Source organism: Amblyomma americanum, chromosome 5 (assembly GCF_052857255.1).
Source record: "Amblyomma americanum isolate KBUSLIRL-KWMA chromosome 5, ASM5285725v1, whole genome shotgun sequence".
In the NCBI taxonomy this organism is placed as follows: Eukaryota; Metazoa; Arthropoda; class Arachnida; order Ixodida; family Ixodidae; genus Amblyomma; species Amblyomma americanum.
In genome coordinates this window covers 119434677-119455676 of record NC_135501.1, presented here as the reverse complement: position 1 = coordinate 119455676, position 21000 = coordinate 119434677, and the positions used below count along the sequence as shown (strand labels likewise).

General features: G+C 44.3%; 1 protein-coding gene across 1 annotated transcript; it reads left to right on the top strand.

Moving 5' to 3' along the window:
• Positions 1–1907: 1907 nt before the first annotated feature.
• Positions 1908–16645, top strand: LOC144132627 (tauPI-stichotoxin-Hcr2d-like). Its single transcript, XM_077665158.1, has 4 exons — positions 1908–2060; positions 13127–13201; positions 14737–14910; positions 16360–16645. Coding segments are annotated over exons 2-4 (234 nt in total). The 5' UTR covers positions 1908–2060; positions 13127–13143; the 3' UTR covers positions 16362–16645.
• The last annotated feature ends 4355 nt before the right edge of the window (positions 16646–21000 follow it).

The following is a 21000-nucleotide window of genomic DNA, read 5'->3' as shown; positions in this document are numbered from 1 at the left end:
GAACCACTACTTTCCCCTAATCCACCTTAAATAATTTTGTTGAGGTGACCTCTTTCCAAAATATTGATCTTCTTTGAACTTTTGGGAAGTTGGCCAACCTCCAAATGTTCGGAGACCTCAGATTTTCAAATCGGACGGTGCATTTCGTCGGTGAAATGGTGGCCACGTGGCTTTGCGGGCGTCACAATCCTGTGAATGGCATTCATAGATCGCGGGGGTCCTCATACCAATAGTGGCGCATGCCGCAGCCGTTAAACGAAGCGCCAGTGCCCCGGAGGTGGACCTCTTTCTGATGCAGCTCTGGAGGGGTTGTGAGACTCAAGCTGTTCTTCGCGAGCTTCCATTAGGAAAATACGCAGCGCAATGGTGGGCAGGTGGTAAATAAATTGAATAAATCTGTATTATTTTGTTGCCACTTGCCACGGGGGGGCAGGTAGCTCACACCCGGTGACCAGTTTACCACATGCCACGCTGGCCAGGTTGGGATTGACGTCGCAAGGTAACCTAACGTCTCCCGATATCAGGAAATTACGTGACCGAGAAGTCGGATATTTTCTGTGAGAGGACAGCATAGATGTTATAGCATTAAAACTTCAATATACAGTCAATCACCTCGGAAGTGACCACAGGTGGGAGCGGAGCATTTGTATTGTAGTGTCAACTGACGCCACGAGAGGAGAAAGATGAAATGCAACTTGAACTGTGGGGACAGCACCTTCCGCGGCACTCTGAAATGGGTAAAGAAATCTTTGGCAGGGAGCTCTTGCTCACCGCTCAGTTCTAAGACCTGCCAAAGCTTGCAGTTCAACAGTACCGTTTTAAGCACAGCGATTTCTACTTCGCTGTTAACGTAAAGCCACGACTCTTAGAGCGCTTCATCCAATGTAAGCCGCATTCTGGAATGCTGTTCTGGTCAAAAATAGTATTTCGCAAGGACAAGGTTATAAATCGCCTTCAGCTCTAATGGGAACAGCGATGACTCCCGAAAAGAAATTAATGATTTTAATAATCAGCATCTCTTAATTTTTGTGTACTGATAAGACACGTTCTGCATTCGGATTTAAGCTTGTAAAGGCAGAAGATAGTCATTCCTTATCGGCAAGTTTATAGAACCACAACTATCAGAATTAAACACTAAAAAAACTTCAGATGTTCGATAAGATTCTAATGCAGATATAGCGTGCTCACAAGGCGTTGCACTTGACAAGTGGGGATAATTTGCACCTCAGTTGCTTTCCCAATATTTTCAGTTGTGGCCATTCTTTCTAGTTTGAATTCACCTCTTTATTCTTCATTTACTTAATGCACGCCCGGGGATGCAGCTGCTTTTGCGGCTTTATTTTCTAACGTCTGAAATTCTCCTATCAAGCCAGCTTGCTCGTTTTGTAGTATCTACCTTTCTACTTCTACAGTCATCATGTCCGCGTTTTTCCCTGTATAGTTCAGCTGCAGTAATTCATCTCGCTCTGTTTCAATTTATTTTTGCGTGGCCTTTAACCTGAAGTCCTGTGTAAACATATTTTTTTAGACCGGTCCCTGAGGTAGTGGCAAGGCTGTTCAATAGAGACAAAAGAACGTGTCGTACCATTCGTTCTTTTTTAGAGTTTTACCTTGTTATCATCTCGAATAGAGCGTCCTGACATCTAGACTTATCCATGGTATCCGTTTATGTTAGCTGCCGCAACCTTCGCAGCAATACGGGACCTATTCATGTACACGTGCTTGAACCGCTGCATCTCCTCCCGTGTCTATCACGTCATTACCTCACATAAATCTCTTCTCTGAGTGAAGAACGTATATGAACCTCCAGTCAGCTGTCACAGCCCCCAAGCCATGCGAGAATAGTTTGTCCACGTGCTCGAACTCCGTCCTAACCCTCCCCCCCCCCCCCCTTTTCGGTCTGTCACATTCCTACCGCACGTAAATCGCGGTCCTTTTTCCTAGACATGAAGAACGTATATAATGCCAGCCAACAATGCCCGTTTTATTCCAGATGGTAACAAGCCGAACACCCGAAAATTGAACAGCGGCCTGAAGCTCTCGTCCCATCACTTGTGCAGGTTTGTAAGGAAGCAATCGTTCCTTCTTTCCTTGCCAGGCTCATTGAATTTTCAGATGTTTGGCGGTGCCCAGATTTTTTAAATCTTTACATATGAGCATTAGTAATTAGAAGGGCAATAAGAAATGCTTTAATGTGACTCGAATGGTTAACATATGGGGAATGTAATCCGCAATATTAGTATTTTAAATAGTTTGCCTTCTTCGGAGGAAATCGCGCGCAGTCTCGAAGAACGAGAGAGGCAGAGCTAAGAGTGGGTAAATTACTTCAGTAGTCACTGTGTTTGGGGACTAAACGGGGACCGCGGGGCTGGTCACTTGCAACTCCAGCCTTCTAGACAATATGGGAATGAGAACTTGTAACATTGCAGTGCGCATAAGACCGGTGCCTCTCATCGGTGATGCACAGGTCGGAATCCTCTTATATGTGGGGTTTATAAGCATGTCCAAGCCATGCAGTATGACGTACTTTGGGCTACACAAATACAGGATGCTTTTTATTTCAGGGCACTTCAAGCGTGTTAAGGAAAGAACGATAGTTTAGAGATAGAGCATTAGCTTCGCGTACATTGGTTCGGTGGCTCGAATCCCCGTGCGAACACAGATTTTTAACGGATGAACAACCATCTTTATGTTGATTGTATTCAACGTCAAATCCTTGTGGTCCAGCCTTATGTCGGTGAAGAGAGGCGCAAACACCCTATCACAAGAACTAGATTTGATAAGCCTGGTGCAGTTTCTGGCTTCCACCTCCTATTTGCATGCACAAATGGTAGTTCAGTGTGCAGCGGCTGAGAGCAAGGCACCTAGAGGCGGACATATTTATGACGCATCGCGTGCATTAGTCACGAGGGGTACGTATACCATTAATGGCGCATTGTGTAGCCGTTAAACGATGCACCAGTGCACTGACAGATGACTTTCAAATGCAGTCACCGGAATGTCTTCTGAGGCCCACGTTGATCTTTTAGAGCTCCTGTAAGACTAATTTTTGGTGCCACGGCTCACAGGTGGCAATTACATTGAATAAATTTAAATTATTATTCTTGCTACGTGCCACGAAGGGCGGGTAGCATACACCCGGTAATCAGGTTGTCACTTGCTTTGGTAGCAAGGTTGTAATGACGTCGCAATCTCACGTGACGCATTTTGTCCAATCGGTCAATTACGTGACTGAGACTGAAATTCTTTTATGGAACGACAACGTAAATTCTGTCGTATTGAAACTTCAATATGCCGCAATGGGTTGACAAGAGGCTAGGGCGCAAGCGGAATATTTCTTTTCTGGTGTGAAATGGCGGCAGTAGAACTCAAAGTCTAGACGCAACGTTAACCGCAGGGGCAATGCCCTGAGCGCTACTCTAGCTTGCGTTCAACTCGCTAAAGAAGCCTTCGGCAAAAATTCTCCTGCTTGCGGCTCAAGTCCGAGAACTGCAAGTACTTGCGGACAAACAGTACCGATTCAAGAACAACGATTGCAACTCCATAGTTAACATAGCCTCGACTCTTAGAATGATTCATTCCATGCTATCCGCGTTCTACAATGCTATTCCAGTCAGAAAAAAAATATTTCGGAAGGACATCATCATGAATGGGCATTAGCACTAGTGGAGAAAGCGATGACTCCCCGATAAACACAAATGAAATTTACGATTACAGTTATCAGCCTCACCTAATTTTAGTGTACTGACACAAAACATTCTGCAATCTGGTTATACACTTGTAAAAGCAGAAGATAAAAATTATCCCACTATTGCAAATTCAAAGAACCCTATTCATTAGGATAAAAGACCTCCTAAATAAAGAATAAATGATTACTGTCTGGAGCAGAAGTCACGTACACACAAGATATTCCGTTTGATCAGTAGGGACATTTCGCACCTCAGCTGCTTTTTCAATGCTTTCTGGTGCCGCCATTCACTCTTTTCTGAAATCACCTCGTTATTCTTTATTTACTTATTGCATTTCCCGGGCTGAAGCCGTTTTAGTGCTGTTTTTTTTTGAGCCTCTGAAATTCTTCTCCTGTCAACCAGCATTCCCCGTTTTGGATCATCCATCTTTATGTTTGTGCAATCGCTTTGTCGTCGTCTTTCTCTGTGCCTTTTTGCTGCAGTAGTTTATTTTGCATGGTTAAGTTTATTTTCGCATGGACGTTAACCTGCCATCCGGTATGAGGATATTCTTTGAGACGGGGAACATAGAGAGTGACAAGAATGTTCAACGTACGCAAGAACAGTGTTTCCCATCCTTCGTTCTTTATTAGTCTGTCGCGTTGTTACCATCTTCAAAATGGCTGCCTGTCAGCGCAAAAGAGGATATCCATCTGTGTCAGCTGCATCAGACTTCCCAGGCATGCAAGACCGGTTTATTTCTACGTGCTTGAATCTCCCTTTCTTGTCCCGGTTGTTACCACACTCATAAAATCACCGCAGTTGCTCAGTGTTTATGGCGCTCGGCTGCTGACACGCAGGACGCGGGTTCGATCCCGGCCGCGGCTTTCGAATTTCGATGGATGCGGAATTCTAGAGTCCCGTTTACTGCGCGATGTCAGTGCACGTTAAGGAACCCTTCACGTTAAAGAGGTTAAGAGCACTTCACTATGGCGTCCTTCATAGCTTGAGTCGCTTTGGCACGTTAAACCCCATAAACCATAAACATTGCCACAAAAAATCTCTCTACTCGGAGTGAACAACTCACATAAAGTCTATCGTGTGAGCTCTTCGAGCGTCATGCGAGAAAAGATTAGGTCCACGTGCTTGAACTCCACTTCTGCACCCCCCCCTTTTTCTGTTAATCACATTATTACCGCACCTGAATTCCTTTGCTTCATGCTAGAAATGAAGATGGTATATAATCCCAGCCACAGATACCCGCTCTATTCCAAACATCAACAAGCCCACCACCTGAACAGTGCTCAGCGGCCTGAAGCTCTCGTCCCGTCACTTAACGTGGTTTAGAGGGTAAACTATTCTTGGTTCTTTCTTGGCCACGTATATTGATTTCCCAGACGTGGTTTCGCAATGTCCAGATTTCCTAAATCGCTATACGTAAATATTAGAAATATTTAGATTGGTAACAAAGGATTTAAAACCACCTAGTTGGTTAACATAAGTGGACTGTACTTCACAATATTAGTAATTGGACTGCTTGGTTTGTCTTCTTGGGGAGGAATTGAGCGCACACACAAGAAATTACGGGGCATAGCGAAGAGCGTGGGAAATTCCATCAGCAATCGCTATTAAGACGAGTAAGCGGGAGCCGCAGAGCTTCTGACTTGCAACTCAAGCCTGCTTGACACTATGGCCATTAGGACCGCGGAGCAAAATCTTGTAACAGTGCAGTACGCGTACAACCGGTGACTTCAATCGGTTGTGCACAGGCCGGAAACCTAAGAAACGTGGTGTTTGTGAACATCTCTCTGCCAGGCAGCATCACGAACCATGGGCTGGAGAGGAAGTCAATGCTGTTTATTGCAGGATAGTTTCAGCGTGTTTAAGAAAAAGCGATGATGTAGAGGCGGAGGAAATGTGCACTGCGGCGATCAGGCATGTAACGCAGAAGGTGCTGAGAATCAGCACAACCGTATAGCTCGAGATCGCAAACGGAGTCTAACAACGTTAAGCAAAAAAGAGGCTAGAAAAAGTGCTGTTTGAGGAATTCGTGGGTATTAATTATGACAATAGTGAGGCAATAGTGAGGTTAATACGCCAGATGAAGCATATACAGAGATAAATGCTGGGCAAGTACTATGCTATCGTGGCTTAATGGACCGACGAGAACTATGTTTGGGATTACTGACCAGTAAGACCCCGCAGGGGAGCGTCTGCAGCGTTGAGGTGTTGGTGAGTGGCGACACCAAGGGTTCCCGAGCATCCGCAGGGGGATGATAGTGAACAGTGCATCACCACGGACCCGAGCAACTGCGCTTAGCCGTGCGTGGCATCGCCGTGTCCGGGGAAAAGGGGATCATGGTGGTTGAGCCGATGCCAAGAGTTTGGACCTTTAAGGCCCCTCGGCGGAGGCAACACACAACTTTGGCTTTCTGTAGACGGCACCTCCGGCCTGATCCGACAAGGAAGAAATCAGCAGTCGTCTCTTCCTATTCTCCACTTAATCTTTCACCTTCCTATCTTCTTTCTCGCAACTCTCCTGTCTCCTTCTACCTTCTTGGTTTTTCCTATTTTCCTGACGGCAGGGTTGACCTTGTGTGACGAACTACCCTGGATTTCGTCATATTTCGTTATAGTTTAGGAGTACAGCTGGCGTGGGCAGGACTTGCTTGTAAGTTCCTGTCCCGTCCCCTTTTTGGGCTCCATGGTCACCACGGCCGAACAACACACTTATTCCATGGCTCTTTCTCCTTCACGAAATGATCGCCCTCTCAAGAGAGGGCGGAACGAGGCAACCAAACATTTTTTTTTGAAAAACAAATGATGTCTTTCCGAAAGACGACGTGGTCCACAGTCATGATACCGAACAACCAGCAAGGAAAATATCCCCATTCATCGTTGCAAAATGCCTGAAACAAGCGTTGGGCCCCGGTGTCAAGGTGACCAAACTAGCTTGTAGAGACTTGTTCATTGAGATCCGATATAAAGCTCAAGTTCCAAAACTTTCCGACATTATGACATTTGGGGACATTAATGTATCTGTCACACCCCACAGGTCACTAAACACAGTTCGCGGTGTAATCTCAGAAATTGATTTTCTGGATCTCACGGAAGAGGAAATGCTGGAAGGCCTCGCCGATCAACAGGTCTCAAAGGTACAAAGAATCAAAATAAGAAAAGATGACAGAGAGATGCCTACGAAACACCTTATACTTAATTGCACTAGTTGCACATTTCCCGACTCCACTGAAGTGGGCTACACAAAGATTGCAGTGAGTCTATACATTCCCAACTCCAGATGATGTTTCAATTGCCAAAGATATGACCATGGTTCCTTGAGATGCCGAGGATGCAAAACCTGCGCAAAATGCGCTTCGAAAGAACACACCTCCGAATACTGCGAAGAAGTATTGCGCTGCGTAACTGTGAAGGCGAGCACCCAGCCTACTCTAGGTCTTGCCCATCGTGGATGACAGAAAAAGAAGTCATCACATTGAAAACTAAAGAGAATATTTTCTTCAAAGATTCGAGAACACGCATTAAAATGGCAAATAATTTTTTTTTCAATCTGCACACAAGCTTTGCCGATGTCGTACGGCGGGGTGATCCATCACACCAGCCTCTGGCACCGGCCCAAGCCTCACGTAGTGAGGCTGCAGCAGGGCCATCCTCGACCCAGGTGGAAGTAGGTAACACTGCTCCACTACCTCCAAAGCAGGTCATGCTGCCTCTCGAGGCAGCGGGCCTCAAGGCCTCTGCCCACGAGGTGAGGTCTCCCACAAATACCCACGTGCAGTCTGCACGATCGGCCATCACCTCCTCAGAGGTGATGGAGACGAGCCAGGGTAGCTCCGTGCCGTCCACGTCACACGTACGGCAGAACTCCCTGTATCGAAAAAAAAGAAAAGCCCCGAATCAAGGGGCCAACCTAAACCGAGTTTCTAAACCCACAAGATGACATTCATAATACACTCTAATTGGTGGGGACTTTTAAAAAATCCAGCGACATGAAGAATATCTTCATTCTCTCCTGTGGCCCTGTGCTTGCAAGAAACCAAGCTAGGTCCCCACAATACAAATGTACTAAAAAATATACAGTAATCCGCCAGGACCGATAGCATGCCAGCAGGCTATCAGGAGGGTTAGCTATCATCGTGCAGAACGGTATAGCAGCCCGTGAAGTAAAACTTACAACTAAATCAGAGGCTGTAGCAACCGCTCTGCTTACATATAAAATACTAACAGTGTATACCTAGAGCCGCACCTGAAAGTTACCCACATAGAGTTAGATAACATTTTAGCACAACTCTCAGAGCCTTATCTGTTAGTTGGGGATTTTAACTGACATTCCTATTTCTGGGGAAGTGAATAAAGAGATTATAGATGTCAAAGTATAGAAAGTGTTTTTCTCAGCACTAATATTTGACGAACTCTGGCAAAAATACATACTGCTCTCTAGCGTCAGGGAAAATGAGGGGTTTAAATTTGTCTTTTAGCTCGCCATGTGCTTTTAACGATTTTAAATTGGGTGTCATAGACAACAAATATGGTAGCGATCACCTCCCGGTAATATTTAGGCTGACATCTGCACCTGAAATCATGGCGAAAAAACCGCGACGCTGGAAGCTCCCTTTAGCTGGCTGGAAATTTTTCAGATCAGATTCCAGTTTAGAAAAAATTGTTTTAGAAGATATTGAAATTGATGAAATAAATCAAAAGTTCACTGAGTGTATCGTAGCTGCCGCACACTTGGCTATTCCTATGTCTTCGGGAATGGTACGGCAAAATCAAACTTTGGTGGACACGAGATTGCAAGGATGCAAAAAAACGACAATATAGACCGTGGGGTACTTTTCGCCGGCACCCCACACACGAGAACCTAGTAAATTTTAAAAAGGCAAGAGCTAAATCTCGGTACGTCCATCGTAGTGCTGAGAAAGCATCATGGCAGAGCTATGTGTCATCCATAAACAGTCAAATCACATTAAAAATTGTGGGAACAGATAAGAAATAAAATGGCAGCTCTCGCCGTGCACAGTTCCGCTTTTAACAACACCTGCTGCACAAACAAATATAAGGGAACAGGCAGATATATTATGGGAGCACTTCGCTGCAGTTTCTAGCATGTCACATTACATCCAGTCATTCCTAAAATACAAAAACATGGCGAAAAACAAAAACTCCCAACAAGTGGATGTGCTAATGAAAAATACCATACACTAATTACCTTAAAGGAAATCAATAAAGTACTTTCTGCTGGCAAAAAAAAACTGCTCCAGGACCCGACCAACTAGACTATGAAATGCTGGCCTATCTTTCTCAGTCTGCCGTAGAGGCACTTCTACTATTCTTTAACAAAATGTGGGTATCAGGGAAACTACCCGCAGCCTGGAAAAATGCTCATATTGCACCATTTCTTAAACCCGGGAAAGAACCAACCTCCCCCAGCAGTTATATACCCATATCTCTTGCCAGTTGCCTCGCCAAGGCTTTTGAAAGTGTCGTGAATATCAGGTTAACTTTTGTCCTTCCATCTCGTGAACTTCTTGATATCAATCAGTGTGGTCTTAAAACAGGATGCTCCACTATATGTCACTTAGTTCGTCTAGAAAATACTGTCAGGAATGCTTTTATACACAAACAACACTGTCTTGCTGTCTTTTTTGACTTAGAAAAGGCATATGACATTATCTGGAGGTTCGGAATTCTTCAAGATCTGGCCGAGCTTGGCATCAAAGGCAGAATGTTGAATTTCTTAAAAGATTTCTTATGCAACCGTTCATTCCATGTGCGCCTAGGCTCAACCCTTTCAAAGAATTTTATTCAGGAGAATGGAGTACCTCAAGGATGTATTTTAAGCACAACACTTTTTGTAGTAACAATGAATTCTATTTGGAAAATAATGCCGAGGTTCATTATGTATTCTGTCTATGTTGATGATCTGCAGATAGCATGCACATCCTCCAACATATCTACATGCGAAAGACAAATACAGTTTGCGATAAATAAACTAGCAACATGGGCAGACAGAAATGGCTTCCGTTTTTCTCCACAGAAATCAGTGGCCTTAGTTCTCTCTCTAAAACGGGGCCTACGGGCCTACAAACAAATCTCTCATTAGACAGAAACAATACTGAACTACCTGTAAAAAATAAACAGAAATTTCTAGGCATAGCGTTCGACAAAAACTTAGTTTCCTGCCTCACATGAACGCGCTAAAGAAGACAGCATCGCAGTCTTTGAACATACTGAATGTCCTCTCACGAAAACACTGCGGTTCCGATCGGTTGTGCCTTCTACAAATTCAGCGCTCTGTGGTACGCTCCTGCTTAGACTATGGTTGCAAAGTGTATGGTTCAGCAAGGCCGTCCTACTTTAAACGACTAGATCCAGAGCATAATTTAGGTTTGCGTGTTTCCACTGGCACATACAGGACGTCGCCCATAAGCAGTCTTTATGTTGAAACAAACGAGCCATCTCTTTCTGATAGAAGAAGCATGCTTACGTGCTCATACATTCTAAAATTCGTTCCCTAACAAAACATATCTCTAACAAAATAGTTGCAAGGTACCCATCTAGAACACTCTTTAACAACAAACCACAAACTATCAGACCACTACTCTTGCGCTTTGAAGAGATGTGCCACAATCTCGGCGTACTAGATACATTACCTAGCATTGCACATAGACGAGATCCACTGCATCCATGGTACAATTTTCCTGTGATATGCGATTTCACCCTTACACAGTTTCACAAAAGGCATACTCCGCAACCACTTATACTGAAAGAATTTTTAGCACTCGAGACAAAACACAATGGTTTCACGGAATTTTATACAGATAGTTCAAAAACGGATGCCTACGTAGGAAGCACAGTATAGCACGGGGACATGAAGCGGAAATATTGAGACTTCTAAAGTGTGCGTCTATTTTCAGAGCCGAGTGTTACGCTGTATGCCTAGCCGTAAAAAAAAATGTTAAATGAGAACCTCAGAAACCGTATTATTTACACAGACACCCTCAGTTTACTTACAGCTCTGCACTCTGAAAATTTAGTCACTCCGATGCTCGGTGACATCATACACAACATAAGAAAAGTCATAGCTCAAGGAAAAAATATAAAACTTTGCAGGGTGCCGAGTCATGTCGAAATTAGGGCAAACTAGAGCGAAGACCTCTGCTCTGCGAAGGCTCATGCAAAGCAAATTAAAAAAGTAAATTTCTTTTTTAAAGATTGCTTGAAATTTGTACATTGTGAAATAAGGAAAAAATGGCAGCCGGCATGGGACAATGAAGCAAACAACAAACTACACATTGTAAAATCAGTTTTAGGGGAATGGAAGCCCTGCACCCTCCAAGAACGTTTCAAGGAAGTGATTACCTGCCGTCTTCGAAGAGGACACACGCACCTCACACATAGTTTCCTTCTGACAAAACAAGAGAAGCCCCAAGGTGAATTGTGCGAAGATGAGCTAACAATGAACCATGTTTTATTTTCATGCAGAGAACACGAAACACTGAGGAAAAAGCATTTTGAAGTTTTTACGATGAACACATACCATTCCACCCAACATTACTCTTCGGTGAAGATGCACTAGTTCAGATTTCACAGGTTTTTAAGTTTTTGTACAGAGCAGACCTCCTAAAAAAATTGTGGACCAGATAATATATAGTCATTTCATAACAAGAGAGACTTTTTCATCACACCTCATCCAATTTCTCATTCCTGAGGAGACGGCTGCGGTCTTTAATCGATTGGTTGGGAGTCTCGACATCCTTGCGCAGGGAAGGATGGCTGAAGAGGTTACCGACTTTCTGTACAGCTTTCACTAATGCCCATTTTTAAAATGTCTTGTGTTTGGTATCACTAGGCAGTAAAACCCACATTTTAGGTCATCTACACCACTGACCACTTTTCACATTTTTTATACAATTCTGCGGAAAACTTTTATATATGTTGCGCTTGGCGCATGATGGCATTAGCTGTCTATGCGCCATTAAACCCAACACAACACACAATACTGACCGGTAAGCTTAGAGCTGGTATCATACACGATATCTTGAGCAATAACAAGAATGTTTCAGCTATTGTAATTAGGCCAATCAAAAGATAAAAGTCGATGGTGGCACAAGCCTTAGCGCTTGCTTCTATATATGATGAGCAGATGTTTGAAAAGTTGAATGAAAGCAACTGGAGGCGACCACGGAGCAGGAGATTATCGCCCAGGGTACAATAATTGTAAATGAGAGCTATATTTAAATTCAAGCAATTAAATACTTAAAGAAAAAATGTGCAGGTGTAAGAGCCGGAAAGGCGCGAATGAAATAAAGCGGATGAATGTACAGATAATATAGTATGCTTCAACCCATTACGACGGCTTTGGAGTGGAAGCAATAGATGATAATGTTACCAATGAAATAACGGAGTGCACAATATAAGTGCGGGGTGGGGTAGCTTGTCTGGACAATTTTCAGTTTTCCACGCGAACAAGGTATCTCTGTAAAGAACAACAAGGTGTTAAAGAACAGCCAAGAATTATACCCCAAAGACCTGCGGATACTTTGGAACTGGTAGAATTCTAAAATGTGATGAATGAAGGTAACTTGAAATATATAAAAAATAGCAATTATGCTCCGCAGAACAGAGGGACGCTTAAAGTAGTAAAGAGCAGGCTGCGCTTACGAAAAAAATGAGATACACGCACCAAGAGACAAAGGGGGCATTGTCATTATCAATATGAATAAGATAGGGCATGTGAGAAATTCTACAGATGTTTTTTGTAACAATTTGAACTATCATTGCGGCAGCAACATCATAGTTGGGGATAACTCATCGGTAATTAACGAGGATGTAGAAAAAGCCTTGCCGGGAAAGGATATGAAAAATACGACAGGTCTAGATCAAGAAAACGCATACGTCTCAGGGCTTAAAGGTAATGTGGGGGAACGCAGCGCTAGAAATATTTAACGAAAAGATACAGAATGATAGAGAGAGGACAAAATCACCACTATCCTTCGCTGTGCCGGTTAGCTATGTCACGCCAAGTGGTCCTGTTTTCAGCCTTAGAAAAAGCATTTATCCTTCATGGGAAGACAACTAATGTCGTACTGTCTCGAAAATGAGCAATAGTTTACAATAGTCGGGGATGAATTGAGAGTTGTAAAAGAATAAATCCACTTCGTATCCGATCATTCCGAGCACGTGCGCGAAATAGCTATGAGAATAAGAGTGGCATGCGCCGATTTGCCAGATACTGCCATAGTTTCAACCACATGCACGCGAAGCGACAAACATCTCTAGATCTAGGAAATCCGTGCTCACACAAGCTTCTCTTTGGAAGCACCGGTCTGGGCTGTTTAATTCTCAAAACATCTGCGCACGAGACCGATTTTGTTTTCAACAATGAAGAACAGCTTCGAACGAATTGCATGTCCTCAATGTCAATTGGATTGTTCCAGGGCTAGCGTCTACCACTATGGACGGACGTACCATGAAGTTCCTCGTACTGTTTGCGATTCTTGGTGCTGCACTGGGTGAGTTGCGTAGTCCCTAAAATTTTTTTTGTGGATGTGGAAGTTGCGTTCCATGCGGCGGGCTGAAATCGGCATTGAAGAGCAGTCGCTTAACTTGCTAAGTTGATGCTGCTTCTTCGAAACTTCCTGATGCAGTTTCTAGAGACTGTCTCCGATTCGCTTGCACGCTTTGAACGCTTACTGTTTCTTAACGTAAGCATAACGTATTTTATTTCAGCTTTCCTGAGGAGGGATAAAGCTACCTCTGATGATTTATGAACGGATTGGAGTCGGGGATTTTGGGCGAACGCAGTGTGAATACGGCTAGTCGCTAAAATATTTTAAACAACACCGTGCTACAAGTTAACACAAACGAACGATTTTTCGTGTACAGATTGCTTGTGTAGTATTATTTGTGAGCGCATGTCCTCTCAGTAGACCATAGTCATGAATGCTGTGCAAGAACCTTCTTTCCTGCTATCTGCTAAGTTACCCAAGTTATTAACAGGAGAGGTTATCATTGGTTTAGATCGGTAATGGGAACGCAGCGTTTTTCAGGTAAAGATACAGGGTGCCGTTGGTTTTTCTTCTGGCTGCCTGCCCGGGTACCTCCACTGCATGGGGCCAGGAATTAGGAAGCGTAATGTGGCGCGTACCTTAATTTCATACCTAGGTGAAGACCAAAGCATCGCACAGAATAGACAGATAGGCGATCGACAATCCATAACAGCTTTTTTGTGCCGCAGCTCGGCGATTACTTGTAGCCGTTCTTTCGCTGGCTGGCTGCTCCTGTACCTCTTTCCTTTACTTTCGTCTCGCATGAAGCATCATCGCTAACAGCTGAACAGACACTATAATGAGAAAGTATTGTGTCAACATGCGTTAACACTAGCCTATTGCATCGTGAAGACAACGCCAACAATGCACTCCAGTGAGTGGAATATTGGAGAAACATGTGCATCTGGTGAATCGCTCTAATGGGCGGTTGTAATTCCATCCATTGGTTACGCCTAATATAGGGACTTCAACTGCAACACAACCCAATTTTTATTAGTAGTAAGATCGATTTTATGGAGGGGGGGGGGGGGGGGAGTCCTTGTGGCAATGCAGCAAAGAGCACATTTTTGCTTAGAAACTGGTATATATGAAGGAAAGATTTCTCGCGTTAATTGACCGAAACCAGTTACACGGTGGCCAAAAAGGACTTTGTGAGCGCTGTTTGAAAATGTAGGTTGATGGGACATATGTTCAGGAATTCATGTCCAGAAAACTGTCTTCGACGTCACCGCAACTAATTTAGCAAATGCGGCGGGCATTGTCGATCGCAGTATTAAGTTTTTGTTCAGTACAGCGATTTGTACACAAGAAGTTCTTATGACGATTTCCAAATACAAATTTGCCTTTCGGATACTTAAGCTTTTATCCTTTCTTTCTCACAAAATAATGCAAAACAGAGCCCTCTGCTGAAAAGTGCAGGAAAATAGATAGAGAATGGAGTGAATTTTACGTGCAACGGAGGCCTTCTTAATCAGCGTTTCCGTAATCAACCGTCGCAGCAAGCTCTGATACTAGGTGCCAGGAGCCAAAGGATCCTGGTCCTTGCATGGGCTACTTCCCTCGTTACTACTTCAACAAAGACACGAAGACCTGCGAGCAGTTCATCTACGGTGGTTGCCAGGGCAACAGGAACAACTTCGAAACGCCCCAAGAATGCCAGAAGCGCTGTGGTTGTGAGTGCGAAAATAACTTTCGTTCTTTGTGAAAGCATTCATTACATCATATGTCAGTCATCGTCAGTTTAATCACAGCCGGTGGGAGTTTAGAAGACAGCAGACACATATCTAGACAGTTTAAGCGGTAGCTGGCACCTAATCGCTTCGCTGAGCTGAATCTCGGCTATGAAAATATATGCGATGACAAAAAGTTGTGCTCAGACGGACAATCAATGAAACAATCCTGAGCTGCGTTGTATAGCAGTAATCATCCGTTCACTATTTTCTTTTTGTTTCTCGAGCTGCCCAATTATTATTGTAAGCGGGTTGGGCCGGTCATCCCTCAAATGAGTGATGCACGGCATAACCGCTCGTGTACCCCGATGGCTATGACGAATTTGATGCGTACCGCATTGGGCCTCCACATTTGTCGCTCATCTATGAGGAGCACTCGCCACCCTTGACAGTTTAATGTGTCGGGAAAAATTGCTCGCCACGACAGCATTACTCGTAAAGTATGATGTGGGCCGCCCTGAAATGCATTATGAAACTGTGCACCTTGTTCGTGCTGTATTGCATGTAAACTCATCCAGAAAATCACAAGGAAATGTAAACTGCGTCATCGGGAATAATTTTTTTAATAGCGTTAAACTTTTCAGCCTTTAATGCTGATCGTCTTCAGATACTAGAAATCTAAAAACAGATGTTACTTAACAAACCAATTGATTAACTGTGATGATATCTCGAATGCTCTATACTTGATAGTCCGGAGTTCGAAACCTGCAATTAGAAAGGCGTAATTTGAACGGTGCCTTTGCGCCTTCCATACCAACATTCTAAGCTGCTAAGCACATCGGCGTGAGGTCTCCGTCTAATTCTTATAACTTGTGGCTTGCGGTGAACATGGCTGGTACTCATTCCTCTACTCTTGTCATGCACTCCTTGCAATGCAACCACCCTCAGATCACGCTGGCTGGAACTGCTACTGTACTGATCCGAAATACATGAACGGGCGCTTGATAGGTGTTGCTCTAAACGAAAGCTCGGGGAGGTGCGTTACGGAACGTGGCCGCCTTCAGTAAGCCGAGCTGCTCAACCGTCACGGAACAGTCATGGCGCGAATTTTTCAGATGTCAGCAGTGCATTGCATAACGATGAAAAACAATCGCAGTGATATTTTCGACAGCTTATCGGTATAACGCTAGCTAAAAGCACCGAAGTGTTAAGTGACGCGTTTTCTTGAAGATTCTTTGCGTCGACCCTGCAGGCTGCAAGCTATCGTCGAGAAGTGCATGTCCTACAATTGTAGCTGGCAGCGGAGAAGCTGACATGTGTTGAGTTAGCGGATATGCTCCCATCTTTTATTGCGAGAAATGAAAAACCATCGCTTTTTGAAAACAATTCCTTTTTTCACGATTACGCGAGCTGCATCTCATGTGTTCTTGTTTTGCACCGTTCTCCGTACAGGAGCTGCAAGAATTTTGGATGGAGCCCCGTTTGGTATAAACACATATGTGTTCGTGCTTTGGCGACAGCCAGATGGGGCCGGACATCATGGAATTCGGAAACAACAAAAAGCCCGCCCTCGAAAACCTTGCCGCTTTCAACTTCAAGCCTACGTTATTTGTTCCTTGATATTTCTCCTCAGCAACGCATTACCCACGCAACGTGTTCAGGCTTGTCAACACGGGTTTTGGTGATCCATTTAACGGTGGTCGCACGTATTTGGGAAATAAAAAGGTACTTCACAAAACCCTCTTGTGTATCATTAGTTTCTCTGTGCGCAGAACAATTTTTTTAATTATTTCAAAAGATATTATGGACATTACACTACATTGTATGCAGGGTATTGATGAATTAATGTATCAAGATATAAAATGAAAAAGACAGAAAGATGCACCATATTTTGTGCCAAAGAAAATACAAATTATAGAACAGTTAGTAAATGTAGTAATAAAATTCTAATCACTAATTACGCCTAGGGGAAGAGCGTGCTCCTAGATGAGGAAATACTTTCGAAAAGTGATCTAAAAAAAGAATTCACAAACAGCTGCGCTGATGGATGAGCAGGATCGCTCCAGGAATCAAAACGCTATTTGCTGCAGCATTCTCGGCATGCTGTACACGTCTCCCTGTTTAACGTGCTTAGTCCACTGCTTGAGTGAAAGCGGTGTCAAAGCTAGGGATCACATGTTTGGATGTAAACGACAGTTTTCTTGCTGTTACATTGCGTGTTGGTTACTTTTATTTACAGCTCCAGCTGACGACATTTTAAATGCCACTTTCTTAAGGCCGTCGAATTTCTTTCACCTAGCAAGCTGAAGCTCTGCTACTGACTCCGGCTCATGCGACGTACCAGCGTCTCTCACAGAAAAGGAGCTGCACTCCCCTCACGCCCGCCGCTCTGAGCAGTCTTCCGTACCTCTGTGTTATGTGCTGAGTTGGAGGGTGTGCTTGACACACGAGAGCATTCGTAGATGATGTGGTATGAAGTAGGCGATTGGATAGTAGGCGATTGAAAACACTTTTAAACGATGCTCTGCCCTGCACGATTTCGCACTAGGCAGCAGAAATCTCATCATGTTAATCTAGAAACCCGTGCATGCTTTAAATTAAATGTTTTTCGAGCATTTTGGACGCCGCCGGCAAAATTCAGAGTGGTCCGCAGTTTTCACTCTTATTACGTGCCCCGCTTTCAAAATATGGAATGAAAATGACAGTCTTCATTAGGACTGGTATTCCGGTAGTTGCAATAATATTGTAACGTGGCGGCCAGCCGAAGAAAGACGCGATGATCGATGGCAATGAGATGATTTAATGGCTGCTGGCCAAGCGCGAGCGCTCCTGCCCGTGCCACTGCACAGTTCGTCGTCTTCTTCGTAACGCTACCCGGCGCCACCAAGCGATCGTCCCGATCGGTGACAAAGAGTCGCGCGAAGTGGTTACGGGCTTAAGAGGATGGTTGGACAGGAACGAGAAAAGGGTGAGGTGCTGGCAGCCACGATGAATGAGACGGCTGAATGACTCCTGGTCTTGAATCTTCCGGGCCGCAGGTCGCCAAGAGCCGACGATCGAGGCCCCAGGACGTGCCGAACGACCTGAGCAGGGGAAGGGTGTCTTCAGATGTAAGCCGCGTCTCGGGTCGGTGGGGTCGATAGGATAAGTCAGGTCCTTGCTTCGGGTTCAGTTCGTCGTGTTGAGTGGTCTGGGCAGGGGACGGGGTGGGACAACGGCGATGGCGGTTCGGGTCTGAAAGGCTGGGGCACGGCCGAGCGACGCAGGCCAAGAACTCACGGCCGACAACCACGTCTGACGCAGGACGCCGAAGCACCCCGGACCAGGATATCGATGATACCCCGAATCTCCACCAAATGTAACGTGGCGGCCAGCCGAAGAAAGAAACACGATGATCGATGGCAATGAGATAATTTAATGGCTGCTGGACAAGCGCGAGCGCTCCTGCCCGCGCCACTGCACAGTTCGTCGTCTTCTTCGTCAAAATATAATTAAGAACCATCAGTAACAAGTATTTAAGGACATGAAAATTTGTGCCTGAAGTAGCAATTAAGATTTCATCGATTCAAAGAGATTTACTAGGTTTAAAACAGTCAAGAAGAGATTGTATGTCATGTTCTGTCAAGCAGTTTTTCTTTGACAATAGTCTCTTCATCGCTGGAAAAAAATTCGCAGAATAGATCTATCCTTCATTGTGGCAGTGCTCTCACCTCGTAGGTCATTCACTAGCCTCCAAGTTTGTCTGCTATCATAGCTTGAGAGGAAGGTTTTTTGCGAGAGTGTACGCGTTCGTGGAGCCTAGTCATTGCATAACTTTGTTTCTGCATATCTTAAACTTCGGTCGCAACTCCCCGCAAGAATGCGGACGCCTACTTGCGAGAGCAATTGTTTTCCTTTATTTGCTCTCCGTATTTCAGCAAACATCGATTTTTTGTAAATAACGCTCTGCTTAATGTCAAAAGTCCGTATGGCAGCCTACTTAAAACAGTTGTTCAAACATTTCACCAAGAGGGACAGTCTTGAGAAATTCTTTCAGTCGTTAAATGCTAATAACTGGTTAATATTTTAGGCTCGGTGGCGGAAATTTCTTTTTAATTATTCGCAGTAAATGAACAGTACTGTGAGTACTCCATTTCGATAACACATCTAGATAGTCATATTTCAAACATGCAGTGGTACGGTGAGTACAAGTGTTGACATCTTAGACCAAACACAAATTCTCTTCCAATGACAAAGATGAGACAGCGAAATAGAGCTGCTCAAGAATGAGCCACCCATTGTTACATGGCGACGATGACAGAATTGTAGATTTCATTCTACTGACCTGATATTCTTTTTTTCCCCGAATGCAGCCACACACTCCAATTTGGCTGTTGCGCGCGTGCATGAAATTATCTGAAAACTAGGTATACAACAGTACAAAATACTATGCGACCAAATATTAATTTCTCTTAGTACTAAGGTTTCTAAAGACGACTGCAAAGGAAATAATATTGCACAGAAGTGATTCAACTGTTTACGAATGTTGTGGATACTGACTTGTAGGATGAGGTTAGTACTTTTTTTGGCTGTAAAATACATTGAAGTTGTGAAAAGTCGGCAAGGATTGATTGAGCCGAATTGGCCATGACTATATGAAGTTTTAAAAATGGGCCACACTTTCACTCCTATGTGGAAATCTTTCCGTCTCGTGTCTCAACGCATTTGAAACCTTGCTCCTTTCCCTTCGCCCCTGCTGGGTAGAACAAGTTGCGATTGGCTCGGGTCAGGTGATAATTGAAAAATAACCCCCGAAAAGTGTTGTCCTGGGCCAGAGCCTGAAGCCCCTATTTAGTTTCAAAGAATAGAAAAATGCTCACGACTTTATGGGAAGAAATTAAAAATAGCACAACAGTATGCAAATGTAGCAACACAAATGTATGCATTATTTACGCCCAGGGAAACAGTGAGCTAAATAAATGAGCAAGCGCTTCCGGAAAGGTACTCCAAATAAACGAATTCATAAACATCTACGCAGATGGATAAAGACGGCATACTACAGCGAAACGCTATGTCAGCACGTTCTACAACTGTCCTGCTTAACATGCTGTCTTGGTTTCATTGGCACCAGTAAGGAGGAAGTGGCATGAACGCTCTGGATTACTTTATTGGGTGTCGATAACGACACTTTTCGGGCTGTGCTCAAACCGGTGGTCACTTATTCACAGCCCCTGCTGAAGACGTTTATCAAGCGACTAATTTAACGCCGTCGCAGTCATTTGTCCTAGCAGACTGCATCGCTGATGCTCACTGCGGCTGATCAGACGTACCGGCGCATGTCACAGAGAAGGAGCTGGACTCCCGGCACGCCCTGCGCTCTAAAAGTGAAGGTTCCTTGGACCACTCGGACTCCGTTGTACGTCTTGAGTGATTCTGAGTGATCTTGAGTGAGAATTTATATAAGGGGAGATCGAAGGAGCGAAGCGTTGCGAGATGTTTCCTTTTGGGACCTGGATACATCTGCATGTTCGACAGTGGCGTTCAGCAGCTCGCGGCCTTCCAGCCTATTCATGTGACATTAAATGCCTAGTCCCCTACGTATGTTGAACAAGGGGTGCATGGCGGCGTTGATGACTTTTTGCCGCATGGGGAATGGGTGCTTGTCTGTAGTTAGCTCCGTGTGTCCTCTTGTATCCAATATCTATTAATCATTGGCGCTGTAGAAAGAAAACGAAACATAAAAATCATATGTAAAAAAAGAAGACCATGTCAAGCAGGAAGCAAGATATTGTAAATCTGCGAACAAAGTAACTTATATTTTCTCACTTCTGCTCAGGACAGTCCACAATTCAATGAGAGGCGGCCGAAAAGACTACGCGAGACAACTAAGAGATCGAAAACGGGCTCTCATCTCTGCGAGCGTGCTCATCATTGGCAGACATTATACTGGAACGTCACGTCTAGTCACGGACAACTTCTATTTGCGTTGGGGCTTAAAGCTTCCGCGACGATATCAGCAACCGCCGCAGCTTTCCTTGACATTTTCGCACACAATATCCTTCAGGTTGGCATACCGGACGAACGAGGTGCAGGGCTCGGTTGTGGAGGTATAGA

Excerpts from the sequence above, each read along its gene's own strand:
- LOC144132627 (XM_077665158.1), top strand. The coding sequence starts at position 13,144 with ATGGACGGACGTACCATGAAGTTCCTCGTACTGTTTGCGATTCTTGGT. Across the intron at positions 13,202-14,736 it reads GATTCTTGGTGCTGCACTGG|CAAGCTCTGATACTAGGTGC; the intron begins GTGAGTTGCGTA and ends CAACCGTCGCAG.